This window comes from Mercenaria mercenaria, chromosome 5 (assembly GCF_021730395.1).
Source record: "Mercenaria mercenaria strain notata chromosome 5, MADL_Memer_1, whole genome shotgun sequence".
In the NCBI taxonomy this organism is placed as follows: domain Eukaryota; kingdom Metazoa; phylum Mollusca; class Bivalvia; order Venerida; family Veneridae; genus Mercenaria; species Mercenaria mercenaria.
This window is the reverse complement of record NC_069365.1, coordinates 61077988-61100025: the sequence shown is the minus strand read 5'-3', so window position 1 is coordinate 61100025 and position 22038 is coordinate 61077988. Positions and strand designations below refer to the sequence as shown.

Below are 22038 nucleotides of genomic sequence, written 5' to 3'. Positions count from 1 at the left end.
CTTTGAGGCCTGAGAGGAATTCCTTTCTTCGAAAGATAACAACTTTTTGGACATACGTGATTATAAAATAGTATATAATGATAACGATACAAAATTTCGGGAAATAATTAGAAGGCTCGTCAAAACAACGCTATATATATAATGTTTAACGACTTCCTGTGCACAAGTTTACAAATTATATTAAGACGTTTTTGCAACCAGAAAGAACACGCAGTCTTAACCCATTCATCAAAGAAGTTCCTCGCGGGCATGATAAAGTTCAGTGTTTTTTACTAAATTCGAAATATGTAAGTTGATATCGACACGATATCATTCGTAATTATATTAGCCTCCCGTCCGTAAGTTTCTGTAATAATGAAATAAAATACTCATAAATTTGCCTTGATTAAGATGACGGTATCACCATTCATTCGTAATTATATTAGCCTACCGTCCGTAAGTTTCCGGTGGTTTCCGTACAATCGGAATCGGCTATTTCCGTGGTTTGGTCCGGGCCGGGCGTGGCCGGGTTTTATTAATAACCCTAGACACTTCCTTTTTGAATTGGTGGTCTCTGACCTTTAGCCCGCAAATGTAGTGTTTCCCCACATTTTAAGACTGTGGAAAAAAAGACTAACAAAACGATGTCTCAAAGCAATGACAGTACAATTTGCAAAGCTGATTCAGAATCTAGCTCGTAAGTAACTATAAATACATTAAATTTATTGATGTTCATACGTTGGTGAAACTGTGTCGGCTCATATTAATACTAAGCGTTTCGTACACAATCAGTATCGTAACCGAGCTCATCGAGGTTATAGTTTAAGGTAGCAGGGTACACTTAGATTCGAAAATTTTGGGCACGGACAGTCTTACATGTAGCGAGTCGCAATATTGCACTTCCCTTATGAGCAGAATCAGGGTGGCCATTTTATAAATTGCGTGCATGTTTTGTGCTTTTAATTCGGGCCGAAAAAAAATTCTTTGTTTCTGGTAACATGCTCAAAAAAATTAGGGTAGGTAGGTCGGAAATTTTTTTTTTTTGTGGAAATTTTTTTTATTGAGACTTTTCGGAAATTATTTTTTTGTCAAAAAATGATTACAAATAAGGGGGTTATGCCTTTAGAGCATCAGTAAGTTGATTTCTAACATCACTGGCCATGTTTAAAGCATAAAAAGTGCAGTTTTGCATCTTTTTGTTAAAAAGTTGAAAAAAATATTCTCCAAGGCCATAAAAACATTTAGGGTCGGGCCAAAAATTTAGGGTAGGTCGGGATACCGGAAACAAACAATTTTTTTTTAACGCCTAATGACAAGATCAGGATTCTCATACAAGAATAAAGAAAGTTATCTAAACGAAAGGTTTACACCATCCATGAAAAATAGCATGCCAAAATCATCAATTTTGCACTTTTTGAACAGCTTGCAATGATCCCGCTGCCAGAACAATGCCCAATTTTATTGCATTTCTCAATTTAACAGGTCCCAGAAAAGTCACAAATTAGCTATATAGCTAAATCTAGCTATATATAGCTAGAAATAGCTATAAAACCAATAAGAATTGTTCAGTACATGTCAGTATCAAATAGCTAATTTGTGACTTTTCTGGGACCTGTTTAATAGTCCTTACTGAACTTCAGGATATAAACGGAATGGGGGCCCATCCAGCTCCTTTTTTCACAAAATAGCGAAAATGTTCCTGAGAATCAACAAGCACAGAACCCTTCCGTGATTTGAATTTTTCCGCGAAAAGGTGTCTCATTGATTCATACAAAGCTACCAGCGGTTAGTTTTACAACTGATATCAGAATTTTACATGTATCGGCTGTATAAATTTTCTAAAGAATTAATAATTATCTCTCACCTTGATTTACAGACATCTAAAATCACGAAGTTCTAATTATTACAAATATTGACGGGGGCCAAAATTCGAAGTGTACCCTGCTACCTTAAAAAGAATTACTTTACACTATGTATGATACTAAACCACAGTGACATGCAAAACAATACAATTCAATTGTTGTTTAAATTTAGTGTATGGGCAATCTAGCCTTACTCATTCAGGCACATAGCTGGGGCATTCTTCATTATGAAGTTTATAGTATACCTTATTCTCGATATTCCGTGGTTTCTCGTTCATTCCGTGGCTCTCAAAATTACGCTTGTGCTGCTGCCGTGCATGTCCGAAGTTCATGCAAGTTTCTTGGAAAAGTAAACAAAGATTTATGAGTAGGGCTGTCATTGATTGGGTCTTAGGCATATCGACGATACCGATATATCAGAAGACAAATATCGATGATACATCGATATATCGATTATTAAGTTAGATTAACAACCTATTTGTTCATATGCATACTATATACCTTCCTGTAAATGCTATTTTTAGTTTTATTGCCTACTTTTCATATTACTGTTTGATTGTGTTGTATTTGTATTTATGAAAATAAAAGAAACAAATAAAAATTAATAAAATCTTTCATTTTTATTTTGCCTTCACTTCTCTTTTGCATTTATCTAAATTTACAACTTTGTAAGCTTAATTGTTTTTGAGGGTCTGAGTGTTTATCTGGATAGTTTTTTCTCTCTGTAAAATATCGATTTTTGAAAATGGGAATCGATAATCGATCGACAAAAAAATATCGTTGATACATCGATATCGTTTCTATCGATGACAGCCCTATTTATGAGCATCCAAAAATGCGCAATATATATAAACAGGTAAGTATAGCTTATTTACTTAAAAATATGGAAATGTGAAAAAAAACTTTTCAATGCTAAAGAAAAAGAGGGTGGCATACAAAAACTTTTGTCAAAATACAAACATGCAAACCAATTGTGACAAAATTGTAGAAACACATTTAGCAGTCCCCTAACTAAATACTGAGCAGTGTAATTTGTCAAGGTACCCTTCACCATAGGGACCATCAATTAGCCAATCAGAGCCACGGATTCAATGAGAAGCTGCAAGCTGATCCAGACCAATGTAGACCAATACATGAGGTGAGATTTTTCATTTTCTGTCATATCTTGTTGATTTTTAGCCCACCATCATCAGATGGTGGGCTATTCAAATCACTCTACGTCCGTGGTCCGTGGTCCTTCCGTCCATCCGTCCTTCCGTCCATTAACAATTTCTCGTTATCGCATCTCCTCAGAAACTACCAGGGGGATTTTGACCAAACTTTGTCAGAATGATGTATTGGTACCCTAGTTGTGTCCCCCTGAAAATCAGACTGGTTCAACAATTTTTGAGTGAGTTATGGCCCTTTGTTTATTTTTTATAATTTACATAGATTTATATAGGGAAAAACTTTAAAAATCTTCTTGTTCAAAACAACAGGGCCTAGGGCTTTGATATTTGGTATGAAGCATCATCTAGTGGTCCTCTACCAAGATTGTTCAGATTATTTCCCTGGGGTCAAGTATGGCCCCGCCCTGGGGTTCACATGGTTTATATAGACTTATATAGGGAAAAACTTTGAAAAACCTCTTGTCCAAAACCACAGGGCCTAGGGCTTTGATATTTTGTATTTGACATCATCTAGTGGTCTTGTAATAAGATTGTTCAAATTATCCCCCTAGGGTCAAATATGGCCCCGCCCTGCGGGTCATATAGTTTACATAGACTTATATAGGGAAAAACTTCTTGTCCAAACCACAAAGCCTAGGGCTTTGATATTTGTAATGTAGCATCATCTAGTGGTTCTCTACCAAGTTTATTCAAATTATCCCCCTAGGGTCAAATATGGCCCCGCCCCGGGGGTCACATGGTTCATATAGACTTATATAGGGAAAAACTTTGAAAATCTTGTTAATAACCTACAATACCTATTCAAATTTGGACCACATGTATAGTTTTGAGTGGCAAGATGAACCTTGACTTGAGTTGACCTTGATTTTGACCTAGTGACCTACTTTCACATTTCTGTAGCTACAGCCTTCAAATTTGGACCACATGCATAGTTTTGTGCACTGGAAAAAACTTTGACCTTGACATTGACCTAGTGACCTACTTACACATTTTTGAAGGTACAGGCTTCAAATTTGGACCACATGCATAGTTTCGTGTTCCGAAATGAAATTTGACATTGATTTTGACCTAGTGACCTACTTTCACATTTCTCAAGCTACAGCCTTCAAATTTGGACCACGTGCATAGTTTTGTGTACCAAAAAAAAAACTTTGACCTTGACATTGACCTAGTGACCTACTTTCACATTTTTGAAGGTACAGGCTTCAAATTTGGACCACATGCATAGTTTTGTGTTTCGAATTGAAATTTGACATTGATTGTGACCTAGTGACCTACTTTCACATTTCTCAAGCTACAGCCTTCAAATTTGGACCACATGCATAGTTTTGTGCATGTAAAAAAACTTTGACCTTGACATTGACCTAGTGACCTACTTTCACATTTTTGAAGGTACAGGCTTCAGATTTGGACCACATGCATAGTTTTATGTTTTCGAAATGAATTTTCACCTTGATTTTGACCTAGTGACCTACTTTCACATTTCTCAAGCTACAGCCTTCAAATTTGGACCACTTGCATAGTTTTATGTACCGAAATGAACTTTGATCTTGAGAATGACCTAGTGGCCTACTTTCACATTTCTGAAGCTACAGGCTTCAAATTTGGACCACATGCATATTTTTGTGTTCTGAATTGAAATTTGACATTGATTTTTACCTAGTACCTACTTTCACATTTCTCAAGCTGCAGCCTCCAGATTTGAAGCACATGCATTGTTTTGTATACTGAAATGAACTTTGACCTTGACAATGATCTTGTGACCTACTTTCACATTTGTCAAGCTACAGCTTTCAAATTTGGACCACATGCATGGACCACATGCATAGACCACATGCACAGTGTTGTGTACCGAAATGAAATTTGACCTTGATTTTTTTGACATTGAGCTAGTCTTGAAATTGGAACACTCAAAAATGGCTCAATGGTGGGCGCCAAGATCACTCTGTGATCTCTTGTTTGACATAGCATGTTTTTATTGAAAGGTTGCAGCTACTTTTGGTTAAAAAACAACCTGTGAATACCTAACATCAAACGCGCATGCACAGTTTTGGCAATTAAGAGCCACGGAATTACAAGAACACAGCATACGCAGATGTAATGAGGGGAGGGGGTCGGGGTATCCTCCCCTTGATTATTTTTTAATGTGTAAATGCCAAACAATGTATTTTGACATGTATTTGAAGCAAATTTTGAAAAGCATTGCATTAAAACCATATTCTTTCTTAATCTTTATATTTTACTTGGTATGCGCATAATATTGCATGTGCAATATATGGTTCAAGTATTTATTAAAAACAGATGGTTGGTGGTAACACACTTTCAAAATATCATTATGATTGGATATATTATTCAAGTGATATGTCTATCAGTATATATACGATAGTTGTGAAAAGAAATTTTGCCATAACTCCAAACTGATTTGGAGTCAACAAAGACATGCTAAGTTTCATGATTCTGATACAAATGTACCAAATATGAAACTGGTATCTTGTATAGGGAAAGCATTCCGGCAAACGTCAGCGATGTCTTCATTACATCAACTTTGTTTATCTTTATAATCCCCCGCCGTGGCGGAGGAATTATAGGAATGGTCTGCGTCTGTCCGTCCTTCCGTCTGTCCGTCCGTCCGTCCTTCCGTCCGTAACAAAATCGTGTCCGGTCCATATCTCCTAAACCCCGTGAAGGATTTTCATGAAACTTGGGTCAAATGATCACCTCATCAAGACGATGTGCAGAACCCATGGGTCAGCCTTGTCGGTTCAAGGTCAAGGTCACAACTCAAGGTCAAAGGTTTGAGCCTGCCATTTTGTGTCCGCTCTATATCTCATAAACCCCTTGAAGGAATTTTATAAAACTTGGGTCAAATGATCACCTCACCAAGACGATGTGCAGAACCCATGGGTCAGCCTTGTCGACTCAAGGTCAAGGTCACAACTCAAGGTCAAAGGTTTGAGCCTTCCATTTAGTGTCCGCTCTATATCTCCTAAACCCCTTGAAGGAATTTTATCAAACTTGGGTCAAATGATCACCTCATCAAGATGATGTGCAGAACCCATGAGTCAGTCATGCTGGCTCAGGGTCAAGGTTACAACTTAGGGTCAAAGGTTTGAGCCTTCCATTTTGTGGCCGCTCTATATCTTCTAAACTCCTTGAAGGATTTTCATCAAACTTGGGTCAAACGATCACCTCATCAAGGTGATGTGCAGAACTTATGAGTCAGCCATGTCGGCTCAAGGTCAAGGTCACAACTGAAGGTCAAAGGTTTGAGCCTTCTATTTTGTGTCCGCTCTATATCTCCTAAACCCCTTGAAGGAATTTTATAAAACTTGGGTAAAATGATTACCTCATCAAAATGATTTGCAGAAATTATGAGTCAACCATGCCAGCTCAAGGTCAAGGTCACAACTAAGGGTCGAAGGTTTGAGCCTTCCATTTTGTGTCCACTCTGTATCTCCTAAACCCCTTGAAGGATTTTCATCAAACTTGGGTCAAATGATCACCTCATCAAGAACTCATGAGTCAGCCATGTCAACTCAAGGTCAAGGTCACAACTGAAGGTCAAAGGTTTCAGCTCTGTATCTCCTAAACCCCTTGAATGATTTTCATGAAACTTGGGTCAAATGATCACCTCATCAAGACGTTGTGTAGAATTCATGAGTCAGCCATGTCAGTTCAAGGTCAAGGTCACAGCTAAAATCAAAGGTTTACCCTTTCACTATCCATAGCAGTGGCGGGGGATTTAGCTGTCTTTCAGACTGCCTTGTTTTCAACTAAAACAGTATTCTGCAAAATGTTTCTTACACCTTTTAAATTATTTTGCAGTTTCGCCACTGATCTCGCGCTTCGTGCTTCATATGCAGAGTACAAGATAACAATGGCGAGGCAATCATGATTTTGAGCTGAGAGCACTTAGTGCATATGAGTGAAGAGTGAATCGCGAGATCACAATGGCGAAGTGCAAGGTCACGATAGTGATGCGAAAAATTACGAAAAATTCTCAATTTCGTGCTTTGTCATCGTGATCTCTCGCTTCGCCATCATGATTTTGAGCCTTGCCATTGTGATCCCGCGCTTCGCATATCGCCTGCCCAAGTTGGAGCAGCGTGAAACGCGAAATCACGAAGGCAAGGCGCGAGATCACAATGGCAAAGTGCGAAAGTATGAAAATTTCCGGCTTTAACATTAGCATTTGGTAGACATTGCACCATCAATATTGAATCATAAAACAAATATTAAAATGTAGCTTGATTGTTGATATATCTGAACAACATCTAAAACCAAGAATTACACTGCAATATTGATTTGATAATTTTTAAGAATGTTGTTTAAGGTAGTCTAAAATGTAATACAGTATATAATTTAATTACTTATTAGGTCATTGAAAAATATGTATTACAGAAATATGCAAAATAAGTTTGGACGTGACGGAGACAGCGACATTCAAAAGTTATCACGCTGTCCCGAAATGTCCTATTATTTGGACTATGGGCAATCCTAGTGTCAAGTTTTCGACTGCAATCCGGGCAAAAACGGACAGCATATACAGTGCTTTTAAGGTATAGCAGCTAGCAAAGTTTGTTAGTGAGCAGATTTTAGGGTATAGAGGGTAGGTTGATATTTTTTGCATTTAAGACTTAAATTATTGTATATTCACTTGAAGATAATTTATCACAATTATATGAGTTAATTGCATGAAATCAATATTAAAGGCATACGCTAGAATTCCCTGTATATGAGATGGGCAAAATTTTTCCCAATAATAGAATTTCTCCAAACTTTGGATATTGAAGGACAACCACATAAGAAACAAAAATATGCAATAAAAATCATAGGTCACTGGTATTGAAAAAGAGTTATCTGCCCTTGAAAAGGTCATTTTTGGGGGAAATGCCATTTTTAAGGGCAGATAACTCTTTTTCAGTACTGGTGACCAATGATTTTTATTGCATACTTTTGTTCCTTAGATGAGTGTCCTTCAATATCCAAAGTTTGAAGAAATTCTGTTATTGGAAAAAATTTCGACCCAAATTCTAGCAAATTCTACGTCCTTAACTGATGATACTTGATGATATATTTCCATTATTATATTCACATTCTGTATTACTATATATCAATTTGTACTTTTGATGACATTTGTCATTATTTGCCATAGATACACTACAACCTTTAAGGTGTGAAATTTACACCTTCTGAAAATACAGGTTGAACTACTTAACATGCCAGACATGAATACCAAAATCTCCTAAAAAATTTTTTCATCTTCAAGAAGGGCAACAGGCTGACCACTTGACATTGCTGAATTAATTATGCAGAACTAAAGCATATATTATAGGTCATATAGCGACTTTCCAGCTTTAATGGTGGAGGAAGACCTTGCATTATTTCATTACGAGCGTGTACCTGGGTAGAACCACCAACCTTCCGTAAGCCAGCTGCATGGCTTCCTCACATGAAGAATGGATCTTTATCAAACTTGGTCTGTAGCATCATTATAGGGGCCCCTTTTAGGAGCTGCTTGAGCCAAAATTAGAATTACATTTAAGCGACTTCTTCTCATGAACTGGAGGAAAGATCTTCTTCAAATTTGGTCTGTAGCATCATTATAAGGCCCTCTCCCAATTTTGTTCAAATGGGGTCACCTGGCCCCTTGTAGGGGCAACTATAACTAAAAATAGAAATGCATTTAAATGACTTCTTCTCATGAACAGCTTGATGGATCTTGATCAAACTTGGTCTGTAGCATCATTATAAAGTCCTCTCCCAAATTACAAATGGGGGCAGTTGGTCCTTTTTAGGGGCCGCTAGAACTAAAAATAGAAATGCCATCATCAGACTTCTCCTCATGAACTGCTTCATGGATCTTCATCAAACTTGATTTGTAACATTATTTTAAGGCCCTTAACCAAAATTTTTCAATTGAGGACACTTGGCCCCTTTTAGCAGCAGCTAGAGCTAAAACTAGAAATTCCTTTAAGGTATTAGATCACTAATAGAGAACCTCCTTTTCGAAGAGTATCCAATTCCTACCATAAACCTACTTTTACTGCAATTCTTAGGGGGGCGTAGGTTCAAGCCCTACTGGGACCAAATTTTTTTCCTTATTTTCCTTTTTTTCTAGTAAGTTTTTACTTTTTTCAAGACTTATTACTGATTTCTTGTACAAAAATGGAAAGAGATGAATCTTATAAGCGATTTCTTGGTGTTCAAAGTGAATTTACTACTTAAACAGAAGGAATAGAGTTACACATCTTTAAAAATACTGAGTTACATGCGGTGAAAGTTCTCTAGTTTGCTTTCACTCTTAGATTATATATTGTGGAAGAAATTTAGGTAGGTTTTACGTCTGCCCTAAGGTTATTTTTAAATAAAGTAAGCAAAATTCAAAACAGAAACAAAGCATTTAACCTTATTTTTTCAACGTTGAAGTATGAATTCTGTTTCATTAAATCCGTTTACTTGAGGCACCATAGAAAAAAATGATATTGACATCTTTATTTTGTGTTTTATAATTGTTTACCAATAGTTTGGTGTTTCTTTTATTAAAATTAATGGTAAAATGAGTTCTCTGCAAACGTTTTGGATAGTGGCTATCACTTTGAAATTTGTCTCTACTTGAGCTTGAGGAGATACCATAAGTTATACAAAATTTATAAAAAACGGCACGGTAAAAGTTGTTTAAAAATTGCAAACTAGTTCAAAATACAGTTACCTTTCAGAATATACCAAGCAAAGGCCATTTTGTAAACATTGCTATTAGTGATCTAATACCTTAAACAACTTCTTCTAATGAATAGCTAGATGGATTTTCACCAGACTTGGTTATTGTAAGATCATTATAACTAAGGTCCTCTCTCAAGTTTGTTCTAATGGGGGCAGTTCTTTTAGGGGTTGCCAGGGCTAAAAGTAAAAATATCTTTTAATGACTACTTATCATGAATCACTCAATGGATCTTCCTCAAACCTGGTCTGTAGCATTAATAAAAGGTTCTCTCATAAATTTATTCAGTTTGGGGTGTTTGGCCCCTTAAAAGGTCAGATGGTTAAGGTCCTCTTTAGGTAAGCGACTTTTTTTATCAACATGTGAAGTTCTTACTTGATTGTGCTCTCTTAAGGACATTTTTATGCCCCCCCTTCAAAGAAGGAGGGGTATATTGTTTTGCAGATATCGGTCGGTCGGTCTGTATGTAGACCAATCCATTTTCGGATGATAACTCAAGAACGCTTGGGCCTAGGATCATGAAAGTTGATAGGAAAGTTGTTCATAACCAGCAGATGGCCCCTATTGATTTTGAGATCAGGAGGTCAAAGGTCAAGGTCATAGTGACCCATAACAGTTGAACGATTTCCGGATGATAACTCAAGAACGCTTGGGCCTAGGATCATGAAAGTTAATAGGGAGGTTGGTCACAACCAGCAGATGACCCCTATTGATTTTGAGGTAAGTAGGTCAAAGATCAAGGTCACATTGACCCAGAACAGTAGAACTTTTGTGTACAGTGATCAAATAATTTCTCTTCCTTGTGCAATTACTGAATGCATCAAGGGGGGCATTTCGTGTTCTACGAGCTCTCGTTTCTTTTAAGTTCAAATGTAATGAAATTATTTGCTTCTTAGTAACATTCTTAACTTTTGGCCGGATATTTCTTTGCCATTCCTCACCACAAACCCATTTGGCGGGAGATACGAATTCATCGAATTTGCGTGTTATATTTTAAAGTTTGTGGGGAAATATTTGCACAAGTAAGATGTCATATATTTTATTTTGTATGTTATAGTGGGAAAGCGAGGAGTATGTCTTGTAAAAGGGAAGATTACTTAGAGTGGAGTGATTACTTTATGGCTATAGCATTCCTATCAGCACAGAGAAGTAAGGACCCAAGGACACAGGTATTTACATCTGTAGTGGAAACTGTAGAAATATTCCAAGTTTGTATTCATAATCATTTACAAGCCTGGCTAGCAAGAGAGACCTGCATACTATTAATATTGTTAATTAGATACCAAAATAGGTCGAACATTACTTTGAATTACTTAAATCAGTAACTGTTGTGTTTATATGCCCATTTTAAATCAAGCAGGATATTTGATACTACATTACAGCATTGTCCATATGTCCAGCAACATTTCCTGTTTCTGAACTCTGTGTTAGAAAGTATAATTGCTACAGCTTTCAAATTTTACATGTCAGATGATTAAGCAGTACATGAGGAGGATCTCTGTTGTTTTTGGGGTCAGTAGGACAAAGGTCGAGGTCGCTGTGACCTGGATGCTGAAAATAAATGTCCAGACTGTGAAAGCTATATGGCTTTTAGACTTCACACAGTGACTAAGTACCACTAGAGGGAAGATCCATATTGTTTTTTGGGTCATTGACTCAAAATCCAAGGTCCCTGGACTGGACTTTACTTCTGTTAAGTTTTTCATTCTGGGACTCTTAAGCCAGAAAGTAGAATTGCTAAAGCTTTCAATTTAAGCACCACTTCAGAAGATCACTATTGTCTTTAGCTATTGTGATCACCTTGTGTCTGTCATCCATCATTGTGGTGAGATGTGCATTTTCCATCATCAACAATTTGAGTGTTAACACTCTAGAGGTCACAATTTTTGCCAAATCTCAATTAAAATTAGTCAGACTATTGCCTTCTATTAAATCTCGCACAAGTTACTGGGTTATTTGGGATATCAAAAATTAGGTCACTAGGTCAGTTAATAGGAAAACCTTGTTAACACTCAAGAGGTCACATTTTCTACTTTGTCAGAGTGTTTGTTAATAGAGGGAAGATCCATATTGTTATAAAAGGTTATAGGAATGGTCTCCATCCATTCTTCCGTCTGTCCGTCCTTAACATTTGTGTCCTCTCTGTATCTCCTAGACCCCTTGAAGGATTTTCATGAAACTTGGGTCAATTGATCACCTCAACATGACAATGTGCAGAACTCATGAGTCAGCCATGTTGGCTCAAGGTCAAGGTCATAGCTCAAGGCCAAAGGTCTGAGCCTTCCATTTTATGTCTGCTCTGTATCTCCTAAACCCCTTGAAAGATTTTAATATGACTTGGCTGTAATATTCCCCTTATCAAGACAGTGACTTTGTTAACACTCTAGATGCCACATATTCTACTTGATTTTCATGTAACTGGGTCAGAATGTTTCCCTGTTGAAAATTAGGATAAATTTTGCCATGTGTAAAGGTAATTTTTAGCTCGACTATACGAAGTATATGGAGAGCTATCCTACTCACCTGGCGTCGGTGTCAGCATCCTTCCGCATCACCACCTTGGTTAAAGTTTTTTTTAAACACTTTCTCTTTTTGTGCCCCCCCCCCCCCCCCCCCCCCCCCCCACCCCATGAGTGATGGGGGCATATAGATTTGGTATTGTCCGTGAGTGCGGGAGTGCTTGCGTCCATCCATCCGTCCGAAGTTCGTGACGCGCCTAGCTCAAAAAGTATTTGACATAAATTGATAAAACCTTGCATGAGTCTTTATCATGATATGAACTTGCGCACCTCCTATTTTTCGTCTGGCTCTGCTCCCTATTTCAAGAGTTATGGCCCCTGAAATAGTTAAAAATGCACATTTCACCTTGTGACACACCTAGCTCAAAAGGTATTTGATATAGATTCCAGAGTTATGGTCCCTGAAATAGTCAAAAATACAAATTTTCACCTTGTGACGCGCCTAGCTCAAAAAGTATTTTATATGAATTGATTAAACCTTGCATGAATCTATGAGTCTTTATCATGATATGAACTTGGGCACCTCCTATTTTTCATCTGTGTCCACCCCCTATTTCCAGAGTTATGGCCCCTGAAATAGTTAAAAATGCACATTTTCACCTTGTGACACGTCTTACTCAAAAAGTGTTTTATATAAATGGATGAAACCTTGCATAAGTCTTTATCATGATATGAACTTGCACACCTCCTATATTTTGTCTGCCTCCGCCCCCTATTTCCGGAGTTATTGCCCCTGAAATAGTTAAAAATGCACATTTTCACCTTGTAACGCACCTAGCTCATAAAAGTATATGATGAAAATGGCTTAAAACTTGCATGAGTCTTTATCATGATATAAACTTGTGCACCTCTTATTTTTTTGCTGGCTCCACCCCCTATTTTTAGCTCACCTGAGCAATGCTCAGGTGAGTTATTGTGATCGCTCAATGTCCGGCGTCTGGCGTCTGTCGTCTGGCATCTGTCGTCTGTCGTCCATCAACATTTAGCTTGTGTATGCGATAGAGGCTGTATTTTTCAACTGATCTTCATGACATTTTGTCAGAATGATTACCTTGATGAAATCTAGGCCAAGTTCAAAAATGGGTCATCTGGGATCAAAAACTAGGTCACTAGGTCAAATCAAATAAAAAAAATGTTGTGTATGCGATAGAGGCTGTATTTTTCAAATGATCTTCATGAATTTTGGTCATCTGGGGTCAAAAACTAGGTCGCTAGACAAATCAAAGAAAAACGTTTTGTATACGATAGAGGCTGTATTTTTCAATTGAGGTTCATGAAATTTGGTCAGAATGATTGCCTTGATCAAATCTAGGTCAAGTTCGAATGTAGGTGATCTTGGCTCAAAAACCAGGTCACTAGGTCAAATTGAAGAAAATACTTGTTTACACTTAAACAGACCACTTTTTTTGTCCAATCTTAATGAAAATTGGTCAGAATATTTTTTTCTATGAAATCACTAGGTCAAACATGTTTACACTGTTATGGTATGTTTCTCAGGTGAGCGACCCAGGGCCATCTAGGCCCTCTTGTTAATGAATTATGCCCCCTTTTACTTAGAATTTAAGGTTAATTTTGATGCTTTTCACTATATCTCAGTTATTACGAAATGGATTTGATTCAAACTTGAAGTAGATGTTCCACCCACATCATATGACACAAGGTGCATAACTCTTGCACCAATATTTTATGAATTATGCCCCCTTTTCGCTTAGAATTATACTTATATAGTGTTTTGATACACTTTATCTTTACCTCTCTTATTACTTGATGTTTTTGACATAGACTCAAGCTATTGTGCAATATCTTCATCCACCATTGGAGTCATTAAACACTCCAGTGACAGCTCCTGTTTCCTCAGATGTGCCCAGTTTCACTATACAGCATTGAAATAGTCGAGCACGCTGTCTTCTGTGACAGCTCTTGTTAGAACATCAGGTACTAGTTGTACTAAATACAAAAGTCAGTTTAGACCAAAAATCATGGTGGATCTCCAGTTATTATATGAGACATAATGTTTTTGCCCTGTCCGTCCGTCCATCACACTTCATTTCCAATCAATAACTGGAGAACCATTTGACCTAGAACCTTCAAACTTCATAGATGGCAGGGCTTATGGAGTAGATGACCCCTATTGTTTTTGGGGTCATTCCATCAAAGGTCAAGGTCACAGGGGCCTGAATATGGAAAACCATTTCCGCTCAATAAATTGAGAACCACTTGACCCAGAATGGTGAAACTTCATAGGATGATTGGTCATGCAGAGTAGATGACCCCTATTGATTTTGGGGTCACTCTGTTAAAGGTCAAAGTCACAGGGGCCTGAACATGGAAAACCATTTCCAATCAATAACATGAGAACCACTTGACCCAGAATTATGCAACTTCATCGGATTATTGGACATGCGCAGTAGATGACCCCTATTGATTTTTGGGTCACTCTATTAAAGGTCAAGGTCGCAGTGGACAGAACATGGAAATCCATTTCCGGTCAATAACTTGAGAACCATTTGACCTAGAAACTTCAAACTTCAGATTGATAGGACTTAAAGTGTAGATGACCCTTACCGTTTTTTGGTCACTTGAGCTAAGGTCAAGGTCATAGGGACCTGAACATAGAAAACCCTTTTCAGTCAATAACTTGAGAACCACCTGACCCAGAATGTTGAAACTTAATAGGATGATTGGACATGCAGAGTAGATCACCCTTACTGATTTTTTGGTCACTCGATCAAAGGTCAAGGTCACAGGGGCCTGAACATGGAAAACCATTTCCAATTCGTAACTTGAGAACCACTAGGCCTAGAATGTTGAAACAGTGGGATGATTGGACATGCCAAGTAGATGATCCCTATTGCAGCCAACCATCAGTGTCTTTTTGACATTCACTCCTGTCCCCTATTGACTTCTTGCCTATACCACTGTGCATTGGGGGAGACATGCGCTTTTCTACAAAAGCATCTTCTAGTTTACACTCAGATTATTGCCAGAATATTTTTACTAAAGCAACAATGTTTCGCTTTTTAGCTTGACTATTTTGAAGAATAGTCCGAGCTATTCTACTCACCCTGGCGCCGGCGTCACACCTTGGTTCAAGTTTTGCACGCAAGTACATACAGCTATCATTTAAAGGCATATAGCTTTGAAACTTTTTTTTTCTGACTGGGTCATGTCCCATAACTCTGACATGTATATTGGCCAAATTATGCCTGCTTTTCGTCTTGGAAAATCCTGGTTACAGTTTTGCATGCATGTTGCTATCTCCAAAACTAATGCAGATATTGAATTGAAACTTCACATTGTGTCTTCGGGGTTATAAAACTAGGTGATAGCATCAAGTTCCATAACTCTGACATGCATTTTGGCCAAATGGACTTAGAAAATCCTGGTTAAAGTTTTGCATGCAAGTACATACAGCTTTGATTTTAAGTCATATAGCTTTGAAACTTATTTTTTTCTTTTTCTAGGTCAATAACCAGCCTCACTGGGTCAAGTCCCATAACTGTGACATGTATTTTGGCCAGATTATGCCCCCTTTTGGACTTAGAAAATCCTGGTTAATTTGTTTGTTTGTAGCTGGAACAACTGATACGGGGACTGGAAACTGGCATTTATCTTATCTGATGCTGTCGTCCAATCGAAGCGTATGCCGTAGGTTATTCTGCTATTACTCAAACACTTACGCCTTACAGTTTAACTCGTCCTTTCAGTGAAAATCTGGGAAAGCATTTGTTGAATTTTTTGTTGAAAACAAAAGTTCTGCCATGAAATTATTGCCTGCATCTGTTTTTAAATGGAAAATATCTACATTAATGTTACTTTTCGCCCTGTGAAAATGGCTAAATCTAGACTTGTCTTACCCAGAGAGAAAGATGTCGTTTTTTACATGATATTTGCCTTGTTGATTCAGAGTATTTAGAATAAAAAAATTAGGACATATTTTAATGAAAATAGCAAGTCAAAACTGTAAACTGTTGCCTGAAAATATTTGTTTATGATATTGCTCTGTTAATTCATAATAATTAAGCATATCACCACATGCAGTCGCATGCTGTTTTTGCTTCAGAATCCCTTTAGATCAATCTCTTATCATCTAATTATCGCCACTTAACATGTGACTGGTAAACCCTTTGAACAATAGTGTCCATGTGCTCCATGATTAACATTAGGTAATATGCTAATTACGCGCTAATCGATAGTGGCGAAAACAAAATATCGATCGCTAACGACTGGTCGATATTTACAGGTATGGACGACAGCATAGTACAGATAAATGTATTGATTTATACGGAGTTTCTACTCCCCGTATTAGACCTTCCTGTTTGTAGAGATGGTACCTAAAAAATTCAAATTCATCTTTACAGATTTTTTTCAGAGTGAAATGATAGCTAAGTATACCAATTTACTAAATGTATTTATAGTTTTACTCCTTTCCATGTAAAAAAAGAAATATTTGAAATTAAAAAAAATGACTTTCTTGAAATATCTGAAGCAAAATAGACAACTCTTGTATTGATTGATTTTCAATGATTTTAGGATTTCCTCAGTTATAGTCTATATCAAAGGTCTCCACAGCTAAATAAATTCAACAGAGTATAGTGCAAGTTTAGTCTACTTTCAACACTTTGAAAGAGCCTATACTGAACTTCCTTTTGTCTTTTAATAAAGTCAAAATCCAAGACTATCCAAGAGTCTAAAACTCATGAAAAAAATCTGAGTGAAAGAGAATGACATGCTCTTTATCATAAGCTTACCAAAACCATACCAAAAATGTACCTGAAAGAAGTTATTAAAGATTTTATAATGTAAACAAACCACTACACCATTTTACCATCAATATTTTCCACTCATGAATGCACTCATTTCAGGTGATGATTGTTGTTGATATAATTGTAAATGAGAGGCCCCAACAAAAGTCTTTTTTCAGGTTGTGTTAACAGTTTAAGTTGTAAATTAATGTTAACATCTGAAGTTACTTATAAATAAAACACCTTTGTTTAAGGTAGTTGACCTGTAACGAAAATAATCAAATAAAGTAATCTCTATATGCTTTTTCAGCATTTATTCGTTTTTCATGGAAAGCAATGATCGTGACAGTTCCATCCAGAGAATGTTGAATTGCTTAAAATACATTGCAGAGAGTCATTACCTATCTATCAGCTACCTAAAAATGTTGTAATTACAACCACTACCTTAAAATGTTGTAATTTCATTTATTGACAGTTACTTTTTAGCTCCACTCTTCGGAGAATAGGGGGGCTATTATACTCTCCCCGGCGTCGGCGTCGGTGTGACCTTTCTTGGTTAAAGTTTTTCGGCAACCTTTGTTTTTAGCCCACCATCATCAGATGGTAGGCTATTAAAATCACTCTGCGTCCGTGGTCCGTCTGTCCGTCATTCCGTCCGTCCGTCCGTTAACAATTTCTCGTTATCGCATCTCCTCATCGCATCTCCTCAGAAACTACTGGGGGGATTTTGACCAAACTTTGTCAGAATGATGTATTGGTACCGTAGTTGTGTCCCCCTGAAAATCAGACTGGTTCAACAATTTGTAAGTGAGTTATGGCCCTTTGTTTATTTCTATAATTATCCCCCGCCGATGAAATCAGGAGGGGGGTATTGAAATGGCGTTGTCCGTCCGTCAGTCCGTCAGTCAGTCCGTCCGTCCGTCGGCAGCCATTTCTCAGTAACTACTTGGTAGAATTTCATGAAACTTGAAGTAAACATGAACCAACATACTGCGATGATGCCCGTCAAGTTTTTTTTTTGATTGGTCAATTTCCCTCAGAGTTATTGCCCTTGATTTAATAAAAAATGTCCGTCTGCAGCCATTTCTCAGTAACTAACAGGTAGAATTTCATCAAATTTGAAATAGACATGAACCAAGATACTGTGCTGATGCCCGTCAAGTTTTTTTTTTTGATAGGTCAATTTCCGTCAGAGTTATTGCCCTTGATTTAATGAAAAATGTCCTTCTGCAGCCATTTCTCAGTAACTAGCAGGTAGAATTTCATCAAACTTGAAACAGACATGAACCAAGATACTGCGACGATGCCCTTCAAGTTTTTTTTCTATTGGTCAATTTTCCATATAGTTATTGCCCTTTAAATGTTTAAAAATCCACAGATCTGTACATAACAAACCAACCAATTGGAAGAATTTCATTAAACTTCTTTCATTCTTTTCCATGAACATTTATTATAAACATGTGATGTTGTGTACCTACACCTGGTCACCACCTTACTTTGGTCCCCGCCCCGCCCCATTTTTTTTTTTCATTTTTCATTTTCTATCAATATTTATAATCAACATGTAAACTGTTGTATCCTCACCCCACCCCCCCAGCCCCACCCAAACAAAGCATTCATTTTCTTTTAATTTGATATTGACTTATGAAATTATTTACTTCTTGGTAACATTCTTAACTTTTTGCTGGATATATTTTTTTGCCGTTCCTCAACTCTGACCCTTTCGGCGGGGGATTCCAATTCATCGAATTTGCTTGTTTACATAGATTTATATAGGGAAAAACTTTTAAAATCTTCTTGTCCAAATCACAAAGCCTAGGGCTTTGGCATTTCTAATGTAGCATCATCAAGTGGTTCTCTACCAAGTTTGTTCAAATTATCCCCCTAGGGTCTAATATGGCCCCGCCCCGGGGGTCACATGGTTTATATAGACTTATATAGGGAAAAACTTTGAAAAACCTCTTATTCAAAACCACAGGGCCTAGGGCTTTGATATTTCGTATGTGACATCATCTAGTAGTCTTCTACTAAGATTGTTCAAATTTCCCCCCTAGGGTTAAATATGGCCCCGCCCCGGGGTCACATGGTTTACATAGACTTATATAGGGAAAAACTTTTAAAATCTTCTTGTCCAAACCACAAAGCCTAGGGCTTTGGCATTTGTAATGTAGCATCATCAAGTGGTTCTCTACCAAGTTTGTTCAAATTATCCCCCTAGGGTCAAATATGGCCCCGCCCTGGGGGTCACATGGTTCATATAGACTTATATAGTTCTGTGTTCCGAAATAAAATTTGACCTTGGTTTTGACCTAGTGACCTACTTTTACATTTCTCGAGCTACAGCCTTCAAATTTGGACCACTTGCATCGTTTTGTGTACCGAAATGAACTTTGACCTTGACATTAACCTAGTGACCTACTTTCACATTTTTAAAGATACAGGCTTTAAATTTGGGCCACATGCATAGATTTGTGTTCTGAAGTGTAATTTAACCTTGATTTTGACCTAGTGACCTACTTTCACATTTCTCAAGCTACAGCCTTCAAATTTGGACCACTTGCATAGTTTTGTGTATCGAAATAAACTTTGACCTTAAGATTGACCTAGTGACCTACTTTCAAATTTCTCAAACTACAGCCTTCAAACTTGATACACATGCATAGTTTTGTGTACAAAGAACTTTGTCCTTGAAATTGATCTAGTGACCTACTTTCACATTTCTCGAGCTACAGCTTTTGAATTTGGACCACATGCACAGTGTTGTGTACAGAAATGAAATTTGACCTTGAGCTAGTCAGTAAGTCTTGAAATTTGGAACACTCAAAAATGGCACATTGGTGGGCACCAAGATCACTCTGTGATCTCTTGTTCTGTCATATCTTTGTTACTATTGCGTATATCTTACTGTAACTTCACATAAACATTGTCCAGCATACAAACAAAGTATGTACAGGGGCTAGGCCCATTATACCCAAGGTCAAGGTCATCAAGGTGTTATATTTTGGTTATTTTTAAGGTTAAAGTTTTTCAGCAACCTTTGCTTTTCTGTCATATCTTTGTTACTATTGCTTATATCTTACTGTAAGTTCACATAAACATTGTCCAGCATACAAAGTATGTGCAGGGGCTGGGCCCATTATACCCAAGGTTAAGGTCACAAAGTTGTTATACTTGGAATTATTTTCATGTAAAATTTTTAGCCCACCACCATCGTCCTTCCATTAACAATTTCTCGTTATCGCATCTCCTCAGAAACTACTTGGGGGATTTTGACCAAACTTTGTCAGAATGATGTATTAGTGCCCAAGTTTTGTCCCCCTGAAAATCAGACTGGTTCAACAATTTTTGAGTGAGTTATGGCCCTTTGATTATTTTTATAATTTACATACCGTAGATTTATTTAGGGAAAAACTTTGAAAATCTTCTTGTCAAAAACCACAGGGTCTAGGGCTTTGATATTTGGTATGTAGCATCATCTAGTGGTCCGCTACCAAGATCTTTCAAATGATTTCCCTAGGTTCAAATATGGTCCCGCCCCGGGGGTCAGATGGTTTATATAGACTTATATACGGAAAAACTTTGAAAATCTTCTTGTAGAAAACTACAAAGCCTAGGGCTTTGATATTTGTAATGTAGCATCATCTAGTGGTCTAATATGGCCCCGCCCCGGGGGTCACATGGTTTATGTAGACTTATATAGGGAAAAACTTTAAAAATCTTTTTGTCTATGACCTACAACATTTAAATTTGGACCACATGTATAGTTTTGAGTGGCTAGATGAACCTTGACATGAATTGACCTTGATCTTGACCTAGTGACCTTCTTTCACATTTCTGTAGCAACAGCCTTCAAATTTGGACCACTTGCATAGGTTTGTTTACTGAAATAAACTTTGACCTTGACATTAACCTAGTGACCTACTTTCACATTTTTGAAGTACAGGCTTCAGATTTGGACCACATGCATAGTTTTGTGTTCCTAAATGAAATTTGACCTTGATTTTGACCTAGTGGCCTACTTACACATTTCTCAAGCTACAGCCTTCAAATTTGAACCACATGCGTAGTTTTGTGTACCGAAATGAACTTTGACCTTGAGATTGACCCAGTGACCTACTTTCACATTTCTCAAGCTACAGCCTTCAAATTTTGACCGCATGCATAGGTTTGTGGGCTGAAATAAACTTTGACCCTGACATTGACCTAGTGACCTACTTCACATTTTGGAAGATACAGGCTTCAAATTGGGACCACTTGCATAGTTTTGTGTTCCGAAATGAAATTTGACCTTGATTTTGACCTAGGGACCTACTTTCACATTTTTCAAGCTACAGCCTTCAAATTTGGACCACTTGCATAGTTTTGTGTACCAAAATGAACTTTGACCTTGATTTTGACATTGAGCTAGTCTTGAAATTTGGAACATTTAAAAATGGCTCAGTGGTGGGCACCCAGATCACTCTGTGATCTCTTGTTTCGAAAGCTTTGTTTAAGACATATCTTTGGTACTTTAAAAGATAATGACTTGAAATTAAAAATATTTCTTTACAATCCCCATAACTCTTATTGTATTTTTGAAAGAATTATGCCCCTTTCATAATGTTTTTTGGCAATCTTCGCTTTCGGGATATAACTTTAGTACAATATAAGATAAAGACTTGAAACGTAAAATGTATCTTTATCATCATCATCTGCATGTGTGGTAACAATCTCCATAACTCTTGATTTGTATTTTTGACCAAATTATGCCCCTTTCGTACTTAAATTTTTTGACAAACTTCGTTTTCTGGACATAACTTTGGTACTATATAAGATAATGACTTGAAACTCAAAATATATCTTTACCATCATCATCTGCATGTGTGGTAACAATCCCAATAACTCTAATTTGTGTTCTTGACAGAGTTATGCCCCTTGGTGTATCTTCCTTTTAGAAGTAGAGGTCTCTTATTGAGACATATCATTTTACTGTCAAATCGCCGAATAGTGGAGCGCGCTGTCTTACGGACAGCTCTTGTTGTGTTACTTTATTTGCACCAAAGT

At 37.3% G+C, this 22038-nt stretch overlaps 1 protein-coding gene across 1 annotated transcript in view; it reads left to right on the top strand.

Annotated features, from left to right (window-relative positions):
* Nucleotides 1–623: 623 nt before the first annotated feature.
* LOC123557392 (deoxycytidylate deaminase-like) overlaps nt 624–22038 on the top strand; it is a 42494-nt gene continuing 21079 nt past the window's right edge. The window contains exons 1-2 of the mRNA XM_053544641.1: nt 624–676; nt 10789–10900. Coding sequence (XP_053400616.1) covers nt 624–676; nt 10789–10900 — 165 coding nt within the window. The remainder of the gene's footprint in view (nt 677–10788; nt 10901–22038) is intronic.